At 43.2% G+C, this 16487-nt stretch overlaps 1 protein-coding gene across 1 annotated transcript in view; it reads left to right on the forward strand.

Annotated features, from left to right (window-relative positions):
* The window catches only part of PIK3C2G (phosphatidylinositol-4-phosphate 3-kinase catalytic subunit type 2 gamma), a 321727-nt gene that overhangs the window by 122409 nt on the left and 182831 nt on the right, over window positions 1-16487 (forward strand). The window contains exons 16-17 of the mRNA XM_065420952.1: window positions 1574-1667; window positions 3268-3362. Coding sequence (XP_065277024.1) covers window positions 1574-1667; window positions 3268-3362 — 189 coding nt within the window. The remainder of the gene's footprint in view (window positions 1-1573; window positions 1668-3267; window positions 3363-16487) is intronic.

Genomic DNA, 16487 nt, shown 5'->3' on the forward strand with positions numbered 1-16487 from the left:
TGCCTATGCAAGTTCTTCAGTCTCTCTCAGTTGTGGAAATTTTATTACTCTCCCAGCGACCATTGCTTCTATTTTGTTGTTGTCTTTCATGTTTTAGTTTTCATTTATTTTCAAGTGAATTGAATGCCCCGATTGACAACTTGGAAGAGTGAAGTCCTCTGTTGATGTACAGAACAGACATAGCATGGGCATCAGCAATGCCAGCTTCCACACTGCCTCTGCCAATTTGCACCTGGCCTGACCTGAAAGGAATCCCCTTTGGATTAGATGACAGCTCAGTCTCCAGGCCCTGTAAGCCCTTGTCATCCATATCTAGAGTGCCAAATAGACGAGACTGTTGCTGAGATTTTTCAGAGGAGCCTAAAGGAGTTAGGCTCTGAAGTAGGACTGAAATCCAGTGGAAGTTGCGCACCAAAACTCCCAGTGATAGTGTCTGTTTAGAAGTGGTAGGGTTTCATTGTTTTCTGTGATGCAGATGTTTGACCTGAAGGGACTGGATTAAGCCTATCAACTCATTTCAATGTGTCCCCTGAACATATGATGGTAATGATGCTAATGACTTCGGACAGAGTTGAGCAAATTCTCTGGACGTGAAAAGCTGCATAGCCCATTACTAATTTGCTGAGTAGAGCTTGTCAAAAATTACAATTAGTTTTTGCAGGATATTTCAAAAGATTTTTTTTATAATTCCCTGTAAGAATTCTTCAGTTTTTGAAAGTGTAAGCTGAATTCTACAGATTTTTTTTTTTCAATTTCTGGCTTATTAATGAAAAACTGGAAACTTTTCTGCTAAAATTGTTGGTTTTGATCAAAAAGTCGTATTTCACCAGAACATTTTTTGATGAAGACATTCTGACCAGCTCTACTCCCGAGCCATGAAGTTTGTCCTTAATAGAGTTGGTTGAAAATTTTCCAGTGGAACATTTTTTCATTGGAAAATGATGTTTCATCAAAATCTAAACTTTCCAAGGGAACATGTTAATTTCCATGAAATTTTCATTTTGGAAAAAAAATTGAAAAAAAGCATTTTGATTTTTCATTTTGAAATGACTGTTTCCACATTCTATATTGTATTATTATACATAAATTATAATATAATATAATATAATAAAATATCAAAATGAATCAACAGTTATTTTCTAAAAATTTATTACAATGGAAATTTCAAAAGTTTTTGTCTTTTAATTCTGATTCAGAACAAAAACAAAATTTGAAATGTTGGAATTCCCCATGCAATGGAAATTCTGAGTTTCAGCCAGTTCTGAAAAAGAGCTGCAGAAAGCTCAGAATTTGCTTCATATACTAGTATATAACTACAGGACTGAATTGTTAATTATAGCTTAACTGAAAAGAGGTACATGGAGATCAGTGTAATGTTTTTTCACTGTAAGGTATAGTAAAAATCTATGCAATTTAATTTATCAGTCATGTGTGTTTGACACCTATTACTGTAAAGCAAATTGATTTTCCTCTCCCATTTCTTTAGCATTTTGTATTGCTGAGAGTCATGAGAATTGTAATGTATCAGAAGCAGCTCAATAATGCCTAATGATCTCTATTTGTTTTGCACTAGTTTTCCAGATCAAGACATTCGCAGAACTGCAGTCCAACAAATGGAAAATCTGTCAAATGATGAATTGTTAGAATACCTCCCACAGCTGGTTCAGGTAACGAAAAAATGGATAGCCAAGGAAGTTCTCTAGCCAGATCAATGACTTCATTAAATACTTTTAATTCTTTCAGTTTGATTGATGCATTAGTGGAAGAATAAGCAAGAAAGTCAGATCAGCTGATGCAATGATTGAGTTAACTACAGGGGTGAACTATAGATCGTGCTCCACTCAAGAGAATGTGGTTTGCTTCTTGGCATTACTGATTGGATTTTTGTGTCCTGCAAACAGGCCTTTCCTCTGGGGGGAAAAAATATAGCATCTGAAAAAAAAGAAAAGAAAAGGAGTTACGACCAATAGCAGACACCATCAAATCAAAAGCTGGTAGTGGCATGGCTTCTCTGCAAGAAAAGTAGTGTTTGGCATCACAATGAGTTATTTACTTTTAGATATCTATGCAAAGTAGCCAAATACAATTGGTGTAAGGATGGGGGAAAGATGCCGCCAATGTGGACTGAAGAGAGCAATTTGCAGGCTGAATAATCTTTCATTATATACACCGTCTTTCTTCATAAATGATCCCAAAACACTTTATAAGCTGTAGGACAGAATGTCCCAACTGTTTTCTCAAGGGTTTGCAACCATGGCTCAGTAAATATTTTCTTGGGGTCCAGGAAGAGATGACTGTCCCCAAAACATTGTCCTTCCTCCATGCAATCTGTTATAAATGCCTCTCCTCCCGCTCCTATGGGGTCAGAACCTTTCAGTTTATGTTGGGGTGTGTGCTTGTGGGAGGGCGGTGACGAGGGAAATCCAGGAAGGAGCCACTTTCAATGGCATGTAATAATTAAAAAGAACAGGAGTACTTGTGGCACCTTAGAGACTAACAAATTTATTTGAGCATAAGCTTTCGTGGGCTACAGCCCACTTCTTCGGATGCATAGAATGGAACATATAGTTATAAGCTGGGCAGCGTGGGGAGAGCAGCTGGCTCTGGCCAGGTGTCACGGCTGCGAGCTCCTGCTGCTAGTAAGGGTGCGGGGGGGTTGGGTAAGGGAACGGGGGGTGTTGGGGGGCAGTCAGGGAGGAGGGGGCGGTTGGATGGGGCGGAGGTTCTGGGGGTGGTGGTCAGGGGATGGGGAACAGGGAGGGTTGGGAGTGGGAGTCCTGGGGGGCCTGTCAGGGTTCAGGGAGCGGGGGGGGTTGGATAAAGGGGTGGGATCCCAGGGGGCAGTTAGGGATGGGGGGTTCCGGGAGGGGGTGGTCAGGGGATGAGGAGCAGAAGGAGGTTGGATAAGGGGTGGGAGTCCCGGGGGGCTGTTGGGGGATGGGGGTGTGGATAGGGGTCGGGGCAGTCGGGACAGGGAGCAGGGAGGTTGGATAGGGGATGGGGGTCCTGGGAAGGGACAGTCAGGGGACAAGGAGCAGGGGGTGTTGAATGGGTTGGAGGTTCTGAGGGGGACAGTCAGGGGTCGGGAAGTGGGAGGGGGCGGACTTGTCTATGCCCACTGCGTTTTTGGGAATGTTCTGCTTCTTTCGGGTTATCACATTTAAAATACATACATAAATCAATAAAACCTTTGTCAGGCCATTTTTGTTTTAAAGAGAACGCAACAGAAACAGCATGTAAGTGAATGTGGTTTCTATGTCTGTTAAGGTGATCAAGTTTGAGTGGAGTCTTGAAAGCCCTCTTGTGAAACTTCTGCTATGCCGCTCTCTGCAGAGCATCCAAGTAACTCATCGACTTTACTGGTAAGATCATCTAATATATCAGATTATCCATTTCATTGATTGTTACAGTGAGCTTTGTCCACTATGTTTACAGCACACTCTCGCTATGTTCAAGTTCAAGTCAATTGGGAAAATAGTTTTACTTTCCTGATACTCATTTCAGCACTGGGTATGAGTGAACCAACTTAAATAAAAGAACCACCTACCTGAACCTGCATCCAGGCCTTTAACATGGGTTTTATTCTTAAATCTTTAGTTCACTTTCCACAATCTTGAATTTTCTAGTTTCAGCCAGAAATGGTAGTACTGAAATATTGCCAAAAAATATTTCCAAGCACACTGAGAGCAGGACATATTGGCTAATTCTTGAAGGAACCTGCTCTTCAGAGCTTACCAACCAGACCTCAAAAATTCAAACTTTTGGATGCATATCAAAGGCAAATCGCTAAACACTTTCCCATTATTAGTCATCATACATTATTGAAGGCTAGGTCCTAAAAGTTCACACTACATAGAGAAATCTTTATGCTTCATATACTCTCCTACCTTTTTCCTGCATGTTGACTAGATTTTCAAAGTGAAAAACTGGGAGACAGGATTTTTGCATCCTGGGTAGGATTGAGTCCATCCAGCCTCAGAACCTGCCAACCTACACAAACCACTAGGCTCAGAAAAATCCCTCCCAAATAACCACGGGACCAGCAAGAGCCAGCCTTTGCTTGAAACTCTCCTCCATCCCTTCTCCAATTCACCTGATTGTTCCTTCTCCAGGATCAGAGATCTGTCATCTCTCCATGGAACATCAGGTAGTGACCCATAGAACACAGTTTGAGAACCTCTGCCATAGCGACTTAACAGTATCTGTTGCAGAGCCAATAGCTGTTGCATTATTGACTGAGGCTTAGCTTTACCAGCCCCAATACCAACTAGCTCTGTTTGGTGGTATTGTAGTAACCCCAAACCTGCCAGCCAGAACATGAATCCTTGTGTTTTATATACAGTAATGGAGAAGGGAAAAGAATTCTGTATTAAGCATTAACTAGGTAGGGGATTTTTGACTAATTTCCTACTAAGCTGATCTGTAACCATGCAACATGCTCACTTGTGTAGTAGTGTAAGGGCTTCTATCCTCTGTTTTGGGCAGCCACTGGAAGGTGACATTATCATACATATACAGGTCTGACATGCCATCCAGTAGAGGGCAAATATATATGAACAGACAGCCAATCATAGTGTCTGGGATATTTGTCATCGGGGCATGGTTAGGCCTTTGCCCTGGAGGAGTTTCTCATATATAGGCCAATCTGATAAGTTATGTGGCTGTGGCGGGGGGGAGAAGAGGGGGAAGAGTTGCTGTAAGTGACGGTGTACATTACAGAGACTAATAATAGTGTTTTAGAACCAGTTACTAGGTTACGAGTTGGAAGTAACCATAGCTTGATATCTTCTAATGTACTGTCTGAAGTTCAGTGTTTGTATTAATCTATGTGCATATAATAAGGAACAGGGTGTCCAACTGTTCTTATTGATTATGGAGATGTAATACATCATAATGTGACTGCAGCTGTCTTTTGCTGGCTAGATATTCTGTGTAAAAGCCATTGCAAGTTTATCTCATGTGGTAGTTTATCTCAGCCTCTGTTTGCCAGAAGCTGGGAATGAGCGACAGGGGATGGATCACGTGGTGATTATCTGTTCTGTTCATTCCCTCTGGGGCACCTGGCACTGGCTGCTGTCGGAAGACAGGGTACTGGGCTAGATGGACCTTTGGTCTGACCCAGTAGGGTCATTCTTATGTAATGATTATTCTACATGCTAGATTTGTCAGTTCAGTGGTTTCTAATTAAAAGGATGGCCTTTCCATCAGCTCTGCAAATCCTGGTATCTGAAAGTCAAGCTGGGTTCTTTTTGCCTGCACAGTAATTCCATTGAATTACATGCCTCCAGACAAAGACTATACAGCTGAAATGTAATAATTCTGTTGATGATGTGCAAGACAGAGAATCTAGATCTTTCTCACACCTGTATGAGCTCAGCAAGTACTAATAGGAATAAAAGATGGTGAACAAGAAGATAGGGAGAAGAATACAGATAGAGAGACGATCTGTCAAATAAGGAGATGCCTTTTTTACGTAGTCACCTTTCTGATCATACATGCCGTTTAACTGAGACTTTTGCCATTGCATCTTATAACTTAGCCACACTGGAGGGAAGTTCACTTAAATAATGATATACAATGAATCCGTAAGTTGGCCCAATAAATCGACGGCAGCTCTGGAGGTCTGGATTTCTACATTGACAAGGCTCCCAAGCACAGTGAGGCACATCATCAGCTGGTGTAAATTGTCATAGCTCCACTGAAGTCAGCAGAGCTATAATATTTTATACCAGCTGATGATCTTCTCCAGTATAGCCTTGCTACTGAATTTTCACTTTGTAATGTAGATCTATGAAGTGCCTTTTCTGTCCCTGTCTTCTGCAAACTTTTTGTACACAACCAAATCATCTTCAACTCTTACATAATCTGCAGGAGAATCTTCCTTATGTGCAGCAGCAGCTAATCCATCCATGATAATGGTGCAGTGCAGAATCCCTCTCTGGAAGAATTGAGTTCTATGTAGTCGGATTTAAAATGAAGAAAAACTAAACAAAAACCAAAGCAAATTGAAGATTTTTGTATTCTCATGGTTCTCCCTGTATTCCAACTAGTAGCAGCAGCCTGTTCATGTCATCAAACAATTTGATTGCTTCTCAAGGACTTTTTACCTATCTCTGTGTGCTAGTAATTAGAGATATCATCAACCACTGAGAGTAAAGGCTTTAAATGTTTTGATTATCCTGTCATGCGCTGATTGCAGATGTGAGGTGCAGTTCACCATGAGCCTTTTTAAGTTTCATATTTGAAAGATTCACATGAGTCTGTGGTAACTTCTCATAAGTAGTAAGCCCTGAGTTGCCATTTATCTAATTTTAACTGTTGTGTCCAGTGATGACACATGCCACTGTAAAAATATCCTCTGAGCTAAAACATGGCATGCAACTTCCTAATCAAGGAGGGGGGATTCTTAACCAACTTTTAAAATTAAAATAAAGTTAGTATACTTATTCAAGTAACCAAAAAAAGAGGCTTACATTTTGCTTTATGCTGTTACAGTACCAAAATGTAGATTCTCTAGTGATATTGTGGACTGATTAATTTGCAATAAAGTCTCACCACTTTGCAATACATAGAAGTGCCTTCCTCTATGGATGTGGTATCTTTTTAGAGGGGGGTTTCCATCTCTCTGAAACATCTGGTACTTGCAATTGTCAGAGACAGAATGCTGCACTGGAGTGATCATTTGTCTGCCAATTCTCATTTTTCTGTCTTAATGGAGATCTAAAAACAGACAACTACATAAAATCAGTTCAGAGTCTACACTGGCTGCTGTCATGGTGCACTATGATGAATGCCCCAGTGTTGAAAAGTCTTTTGGTGATGGAGATTACCACTCGCCAAAGAGGCCCTCCAGAAGCCAGAATTGCCCCAAAAGTGGGCAGTGCTTACTGAACTTGGCAGGGCTTCAGGTTCATTTATCTAGTAGAAATTAAAAATTCACCCATTAAGTTAAGATGTTCTCCGATTGTCTACATGCAACAAGCAGAGTTGGAAGTGCAATGTTACTGAGCATTTGAGATTTTTCAGCTTTCCCATTTAGCAGCTTAGTAACGCCAATCAAAGAGTGTGCGCCCCAGCATGTGACCTGCTTTCTTTCCCTGTCAGCTTGATGACCTCCTGAGTCCTGCTGCCAATGATTTGTTAGCCAAGGATGATGTCACACAGAGAGGAGGGATCCTCTTGTGGCTAAAGTCTGGGACTCTTGGCCACAAGACATCATTGCCAGCTCTGTCACAGAGTTCATGTTTGACCTTGGACAAAATTTAATTTCTCTGCTCCCCAGTTTTCCCATCTGCAAAACAGGTATAATAGCCCTTATTATTGTTCTTGCCTACTTCAATTGTAAAATCTCCAGACAGGGACTCTTTCTCAGTATGTGTATCTAGGAATCCTACTGTCCTGGACATGGATCTTAATTGGGACTTCCAGATGGTACTGTAATACAAACTACAATAATTAATAATAATAATGGCCACCTGTATAGCATTAATTTCAGTTCACGCTGCACAGACCTGCATACGTTCAGCTGTACTTAGTTGTAGATGGGGAACATGCTGCGTATAGCCTGTGCTCTTTGCCTTTATTCCTTCCCTGCCTTCACACGTCCTTCCTGACCCATGGAGACTCCATCTAAGAGTATTACTCTCTAGGTTTCTGCAGGTTTGATGGGAGTATGCCTTGTAGCTATTGATCATTTAAAAAACGGATGCCTAATTTTGGACTCCCAAGTACATATTTAGCTGCCTAAACAAATTGCCTGATTTTCAAAGGTGCTGAGCACCTAGCAGCTCATCTTGACTTTAGTGGGAGTAGCACTTTTGAAGATTAGGCTTCTAACTCAGCTGACTAACTGTGGACCTAGGAGCCCACCTTTAGGCACCATATCTGAAAACCTTACTCCTTGCTTCCCCAACCGCTACCCCTTCTGCATAAATCACACCAATTGCACCTGCTTTTCCTCCATTCTGGACACATTGGTGGAGACGTTCATTCTGCTTCATATGAAGGAAATGTCCTACTTCCATTTTCACTAGTAAAATATGACATTTTACATTACTATAAAATATTTCTCTTCTAGAATGAAAAACTATGAGTAGTTTTCCAGGTAATACATTTTGTGCAGAATGTTATGCTTTGTATTAATAATGGCTTTTCTCTCCTTTGCAAATGAATTCCAGTCCCACTAAAAGTAATTAAAAACAAAGTTATTCTTCCATTTATCTCTACATTTTAAAGAAAATAGATAATAGCTTATTGTCTAAATGTTTAATTCTGGTTCTTTGAGCTGATTTCCAAATTAGCAATCAAGTAATGTCTTAGAAGCAAGTACTGGTAAAAATAAACTTTATGAGCAAGATATCTATCTTTTATTATAGTAATTGGCATTCTACTGTTAAATATTCCAATATAGTTCACAATACACTCTTCCAGAATATTTTTTATAAAGGGAGATTTTAAGAAAACCCAGAAATCCAGTGATGCTTTTTCATGACCCAAGTGGAGAATTCATCTGAACAAACCTTCCATGTTTCACAAATCACTTCCAAGTCCAAACACTTGTTCCCACAGCTGGGTCACTGGTAATGCTACTAAGTTCTTTAAATGGCAAACTAAACAAAACATCGCTCAGTCATATGGCTTTTTTAACAACAGTTGAGCTGCGAAAAATAAAATTGACATTATTTCCCTGCACCTCCCCTCCGCAAGGTAAGACGATGAGGCTGCCCAATAATAATGGGCCAACTCATCATCTGTTAATATTAATGCTGGAGAGTAAATCACTGGACTTTTTTTTCCATAAAAGTGAATTATCAGCTTATCTGACCATTTAAAAAAAAGTTCTGGAATAATAATTGGCCAAAGGTGACAAATGTGCAAACACTTTGCTGCCATGTTGGTTTTAAGATTATTGGGCCAAGTGCTCAGCTGGTGTAAATCACTATAGCTCAGTTGACTGTGCCATGCCAGCTTATACTGGCTGTGGGTCCTTAACTCCACCAGTTGGAATGAGGGGGTAATTTGCTCTACCTCCACCACTTTTTCTAACAATGAATAATTATTTTGCCCACTTTTTTTCAGGAACCAGGTCATGAATGTTGTCAATTACCACCCCCCTAAATATTTAAACTTCTCACTTTTCCATTTTAAAGGAATCCTTTTCATGGAGCATAAAAATTGCCCTTGAGCAGAGGCACTGTCCAGACGCTACTTACTTACATAAACCCTATTTTGAGGGCTTAAGGCTTGTCTACATGGGGACACTCAGGAAAATTAATCTTAATTAAATAAAGGTGTGAATTTAAAGTGGATTAATTAAACTGCATTAAATCCCTGGGTGGACAGTTTCAGAATTAAAGTGACCTTAATTATGGTTCGCTTAGTTCCCTTGGATGGAGGAAAGGCCAGGCCAAATGTGAATGAGTGGCATTGCGATCTGGCCCCTGGGATCTCAGTGCCGTTCAGATTTAACCCAGTCATCCCTGGGTCATGAGCAGGAGGCGGTGAGGGACAGCTGGGCCAAATGTGAGTAAGTGGTGTTGTGACCTGACGCATAGGGTTGCAACACCACTTGAATTTTGCTTGTCTGCCCCTCTGTCATGACAGAAGAACAGCTGGGCCAAATTTCCAGTTCCAATCAGGGGCCGGAGGATGGGGGACTGGGCCCCCTGGGAACAAATGCCTCATTTCCCCCCCAATTCAGTATGATCAAATACTTTTCCTGCATGAAATGAAACTGTCACACAGTGCATGCCTTATTCATTTAACCTTTAGCTACACAGTAAAAGATGAAAAAAATCCATGTCTATTGATTCCCTTGCATTAACCTCCTGAGATTGATTTCCATGCATTAAATTTGGAAGTAATACTTCTAGTTTCTTCACCAGTACTTTAAGCTATAATTTAAAGTCATTATTGAATAAAGAAGTAGATTGATAAGATTTAAGATTCTATGGATTTTACCCTTGTTAGAGAAGAATTGAAATTCTAGCTTCTCTGTAGGACATATGCAATTTATTTCTCCAATGCCTCTGCATGAAACTTCATCATAAAAGGAATTCATTTAGTGTTAAACAACTTTACAAATTCTACTTGGACGCCATCTGGGTCCAGACTTTTTCCTCACTTCAGTTCAGAAACCTGTATCCAAATTTTTGCTTTCTCAATGTGGCTGATTCAAAAGAAAAAAATCTTGGAGAATTCTTATTAAAAATCAGCAGATGGGATTCAGATTTCAAAATCAGCCTGTCATAACTATAAAGGGAAGGGTAACAGCTCTCCTGTGTACAGTACTAAAATCCCTCCTGGCCAGAGACTCCAAAATCCTTTTACCTGTAAAGGGTTAAGAAGCTCAGGTAACCTGGCTGACACCTGACCCAAAGGACCAATAAGGGGACAAGATACTTTCAAATCTTGGGGGGGGGGGGAACTTTTGTTTGTGCTCTTTGTTTTGGGGGTTGTTCGCTCTTGGGACTAAGAGGGACCAGACATCAATCCAGGCTCTCCAAATCTTTCTGAACAAGTCTCTCATATTTCAAACTTGTAAGTAAACAGCCAGGCAAGGCGTGTTAGTTTATCTTTGTTTTCTCAACTTGTAAATGTACCTTTTGCTAGAGTGTTTATCTCTGTTTGCTGTACTTTGAACCTAAGGCTAGAGGGGGGTCCTCTGAGCTCTTTAAGTTTGATTACCCTGTAAAGTTATTTTCCATCCTGATTTTACAGAGATGATTTTTACCTTTTTCTTTAATTAAAAGCCTTCTTTTTAAGAACCTGATTGATTTCTCCTTGTTTTAAGATCCAAGGGGTTTGGATCTGTATTCACCAGGGAATTGGTGAAGAGTCTCTCAAGGCTACTCAGGGAAGGGAATTAGCTTTGGGAGTGGTGGCAGCGGACCAGATCTAAGCTGGTAGTTAAGCTTAGAAGTTTTCATGCAGGCCCCCACATTTGTACCCTAAAGTTCAAAGTGGGGAAGCAGCCTTGACATGGTGGCAGAGCAGTGGGATCATTTTAAACCAAAAGCAAGTAAGATTTTTTTTTCTCCTTTCTAGCTGCTTGGAAAGCAGAGCTGAAGGTAGATGCATATCTTATCTCTCCTTGCCTGAAGGCAGAGGTGTTAAGTTTTTTTTAACAAGGGTCTTTGTTAAGAGAAGGGTTCAATCAGTGAGCAAACAGTTGGTAAAAGGAATTTACAAGCTGAATTGTTTTTTTTCTTTCTACCTCTCGGGGATAGCTAGTTAGAAAGTCTCTGTTACCTCAGCAGCAGCCTGAGCTGAGTGCATCCCAGTTTCAGTCAACTGCAGAGGGGTGTGGCCCAGCACAAGAAAACAGGAAAATGACTACCAAAGAAATAGCTAACAAACTAGAACTGGCCAGACTAGAAGCAGAAGAAAATGAAAAAAAAACATCAGAGAATGCTTCAATTAAAAAAACTCGAGCAAGAAGCTGAAAAGAAAGCCAAAGAGGAGGCCCATGAAAGAGAAGAGAAAGCCAAAGAGGAGGCCCACAAGAGAGCTATGGAGCTGAAAGAAAAAGAGATGGAGGAGAGGGAAAAAGAGAGGAAGCATGAACTGGAATTAGCAAGGGCTAGGCCGGATATACCAGCCAATCCTAGCAACCCCTCTCCAGGTACCACTTCCCATCCCAGAAAATTTCCCACCTACAAGGCAGGTGATGATACTGAGGCCTTCTTAGAAAATTTTGAAAGGGCCTTCCTTGGATACAGCATCACTACAGACCAGTACATGGTAGAGCTGAGGCCGCAGCTCAGTGGACCCTTAGCAGAGGTGGTGGCTGAAATGCCTAAAGAACACATGAACAGTTATGAACTTTTTAAAAACAAGGCCAGACTCAGAATGGGGCTAACACCCGAGCATGCCCGTCGGCGGTTCAGAGCCCTAAGGTGGAAACCAGACGTGTCATTTACCCGACATGCCTACCACATTGACAAAAATTGTGATGCCTGGGTATCAGGAGCAAATGTTAAATCTCTGGAAGATCTGGTTTCCCTAGTAAAAATGGAGCAGTTTTTAGAGGGTGTTCCTGAGGAAATAGAAAGGTACATCCTAGATGGGAAGCCCAAAACTGTAACCGAGGCGGGGGAGATTGGAGCCAAATGGGTGGAGGTGGCAGAAAAGAAAAAAACTAGTAGCAGTTGGAGCGAATATCAGAAGGGGCAAGCCGAAACAAAACCTTACCACCGGGGACAACCCACGGCCCCACCCACATCCCAAGGGAAACCCCAGATGCCTTCCCACCCCACCACACCAGTCTCCACCAACCAACATCGCCCCGGTGATACCTTAGCAGGGCGATGTTTTAAATGTAATGAACTGGGACATATAAAGGCTCACTGCCCCAAGAACCCCAACCGATTACAGTTCATTACATCACAATCACACCAAAGATCCCCAGACCCAGATGCCTCTCTCATACCCTCGGAGCGAAGGGAAACCTTGAGAGTGGGCGGAAAGAAGGTTATCGCTTGGAGGGACACTGGGGCACAAGTGTCAACTATCCACCAATCCCTAGTGGACCCCAAACTCATCAACCCGGAGGTTCCAGTGACAATTCAACCCTTCATGTCACAGTCTGTAACCTTGCCTACAGCCAAGTTGCATGTGCAGTACAAGGGCTGGTCAGGAATGTGGACTTTTGCAATCTATGACAATTATCCCATCCCCATGCTGCTGGGGGAAGACTTCGCCAACCATGTGAAGCTAGCCAAGAGGGTGGGAATAGTCACCCGCAGCCAGGCTAAGCAAGCTTTCACCCCCATCCCTGTTCCTGAGCCATCCACCAGGGCCCCGTCTGTGTTACCAGAGACCCAAACAAAGGTGGTGGAACCGGATCCCCTGCCAACGACTGCAACAGCCGTAGTGGATCCAATCCCAGAGACCCAGCCAAAGCCAGGCCCAGAACCGGAACTGGCAACGCAACCAGCACCAGAACCATTGCCAGCACTGAGTCCAGCACTTGCAAACCCGTCTACCACTCCAACGCCAGAGGGCACCAGCGAGCCTGAACTGGCAGAAGCAGCAGATAACCCTACCCAAGAGGCTCAGCCAGAGCCTGAAATACCACATAGTGCACCAGCGGACAGCGGTTCACAGTCAATGGAAACAGCCCCAGCACCTGCATCGCTTCCAGAGGGACCAAGCCCCAGTCCACAGTCCAAGGAGGAACTGATGTCTCCAGCATCAAGGGAACAGTTCCAGGCCGAGCAGGAAGCAGATGACAGCCTTCAGAAAGCTTGGGCGGCGGCACGGAGCACCCCACCACCTCTCAGCTCTTCTAACCTATTCCGGTTTGTTGTAGAACAAGGACTTTTATACAAGGAGACTCTTTCTGGTGAGCACCAGGAAGACTGGCATCCTCAAAGACAGTTGGTAGTTCCCACTGAGTATCGGGTAAAGCTCTTGAGCTTAGCCCATGATCATCCCAGTGGCCATTCTGGGGTGAACAGAACCAAAGATCGGTTGGGGAAGTCCTTCCACTGGGAGGGAATGGGCAAGGACGTTGCTAATTATGTCCGGTCTTGTGAGGTGTGCCAATGAGTGGGAAAGCCCCAAGACCAGGTTAAAGCCCCTCTCCAGCCACTACCCATAATTGAGGTCCCATTTCAGCGAGTAGCTGTGGATATTCTGGGTCCTTTCCAAAAGAAGACACCCAGAGGAAAGCAGTACATACTGACTTTCATGGATTTTGCTACCCGATGGCCGGAAGCAGTAACCTTAAGCAACACCAGTGCTAAAAGTGTGTGCCAGGCATTAGCAGACATTTTTGCCAGGGTAGGTTGGCCCTCCGACATCCTTACAGATTGGGGAACTAATTTCCTGGCAGGGAACATGAAAAACCTGTGGGAAGCTCATGGGGTGAATCACTTGGTTGCCACCCCTTACCACCATCAAACCAATGGCCTGGTGGAGAGATTTAATGGAACTTTGGGGGCCATGATACGTAAATTCGTAAATGAACACTCCAATGATTGGGACCTAGTGTTGCAGCAGTTGCTTTTTGCCTACAGGGCTGTACCACATCCCAGTTTAGGGTTTTCACCATTTGAACTTGTGTATGGCCGCGAGGTTAAGGGGCCATTACAGTTGGTGAAGCAGCAATGGGAGGGGTTTACGCCTTCTCCAGGAACTAACATTCTAGACTTTGTAAGCAACCTACAAAGCACCCTCCGACACTCTTTAGCCCTTGCTAAAGAAAACCTAAAGGATGCTCAGGAAGAGCAAAAGGCCTGGTATGATAAACATTCCAGAGAACGGTCCTTCAAAGTAGGAGACCGAGTCATGGTCATAAAGGCACTCCAGGCCCATAAAATGGAAGCGTCGTGGTAAGGACCATTCACGGTCCAGGAGCGCCTAGGAGCTGTTAACTATCTCATAGCCTCCCCCACCTCCAACATAAAGCCTAAGGTATACCATGTTAATTCTCTTAAGCCCTTTTATTCCAGAGAATTAAACGTTTGCCAGTTTACAGCCCAGGAAACAGATGACGCGGAGTGGCCTGAAGGTGTCTACTACGAAGGAAAAAGGGATGGTGGCGTAGAATAGGTGAACCTCTCCGCGACCCTTGGACGTCTGCAGCGACAGCAGATCAAGGAGCTGTGCACAAGCTTTGCACCAATTTTCTCAGCCACTCCAGGATGGACCAAACGGGCATACCACTCCATTGACACAGGTAATGCTCACCCAATTAGAACCCCACCCTACCGGGAGTCACCTCATGCCCAAACTGCTATACAAAGGGAGATCCAGGACATGCTACAGATGGGTATAATCCGCCCCTCTAACAGTGCATGGGCATCTCCAGTGGTTCTAGTTCCCAAACCAGATGGGGAAATACGCTTTTGCATGGACTACCGTAAGCTAAATGCTGTAACTCGTCCTGACAACTATCCAATGCCACGCACAGATGAGCTATTGGAGAAATTGGGACATGCCCAATTCATCTCTACTTTAGACTTAACCAAAGGGTACTGGCAAATACCACTAGATGAACCCGCTAAGGAAAGGTCAGCCTTCGTCACCCAGGCAGGGGTGTATGAATTCAATGTACTCCCTTTCGGGTTGCGAAATGCACCCGCCACCTTCCAAAGACTTGTAGATGGTCTCTTCGCGGGATTGGGAGAATCTGCAGTTGCCTACCTCGATGATGTGGCCATTTTTTCTGATTCATGGACAGAACACCTGAAGCACCTGGAAAAAGTCTTCGAGCGCATCCGGCAGGCAGGACTAACTGTTAAGGCTAAAAAGTGTCAAATAGGCCAAAACAGAGTGACTTACCTGGGGCACCAGGTGGGTCAAGGAACTATAAATCCCCTACAGGCCAAAGTGGATGCTATCCAAAAGTGGCCCGTTCCAAAGTCAAAGAAACAGGTCCAATCCTTCTTAGGCTTGGCCAGATATTATAGGCGATTTGTACCACACTACAGCCAAATCGCTGCCCCGCTGACAGACCTAACCAGAAAGAAACAGCCAAATGCAGTTCAGTGGACTGATGAGTGTCAAAAGGCCTTTAACCAGCTTAAGGCGACACTCATGTCTGACCCTGTGCTAAGGGCCCCAGACTTTAACAAACCGTTCCTAGTAACCACAGATGCATCCGAGCGGGGTGTGGGAGAAGTTTTAATGCAGGAAGGACCGGATCAAGAATTCCATCCTGTTGTGTTTCTCAGCAAGAAACTGTCTGAGAGGGAAAGCCACTGGTCAATCAGTGAAAAGGAATGCTACGCCATTGTGTACGCGCTGGAAAAGCTACGCCCATACGTTTGGGGACGGCGTTTCCAACTACAAACGGATCATGCTGCGCTACAGTGGCTTCATACTGCCAAGAGGAATAACAAAAAACTTCTTCAGTGGAGTTTAGCTCTCCAAGATTTTGATTTTGAAATACAACACATTTCAGGAGCTTCTAACAAAGTGGCTGATGCACTCTCCCGGGAAAGTTTCCCAGAGTCAACTGGTTAAAAATTGTTCTTGGAATGGAACATATTGTTAGTTTTTATATAATCAGTAGTATGTCTAAAGGTGCATGTGTCTTATTAACTCTGTTTTCTCCTAGAGCTCCAGGAAAAAATCACAGCCAGTGTGGAACCGGCTGTCCAACACTATCTGTGATTTGGGGGGGCGTGTCATAACTATAAAGGGAAGGGTAACAGCTCTCCTGTGTACAGTACTATAAAATCCCTCCTGGCCAGAGACTCCAAAATCCTTTTACCTGTAAAGGGTTAAGAAGCTCAGGTAACCTGGCTGACACCTGACCCAAAGGACCAATAAGGGGACAAGATACTTTCAAATCTTGGGGGGGGAAGGCTTTTGTTTGTGCTCTTTGTTTTGGGGGTTGTTCGCTCTTGGGACTAAGAGGGACCAGACATTAATCCAGGCTCTCCAAATCTTTCTGAACAAGTCTCTCATATTTCAAACTTGTAAGTAAACAGTCAGGCAAGGCGTGTTAGTTTATCTTTGTTTTCTCAACTTGTAAA

The sequence above is a fragment of the Emys orbicularis genome, chromosome 1 (genome assembly GCF_028017835.1).
Source record: "Emys orbicularis isolate rEmyOrb1 chromosome 1, rEmyOrb1.hap1, whole genome shotgun sequence".
NCBI lineage: Eukaryota > Metazoa > Chordata > Testudines > Emydidae > Emys > Emys orbicularis.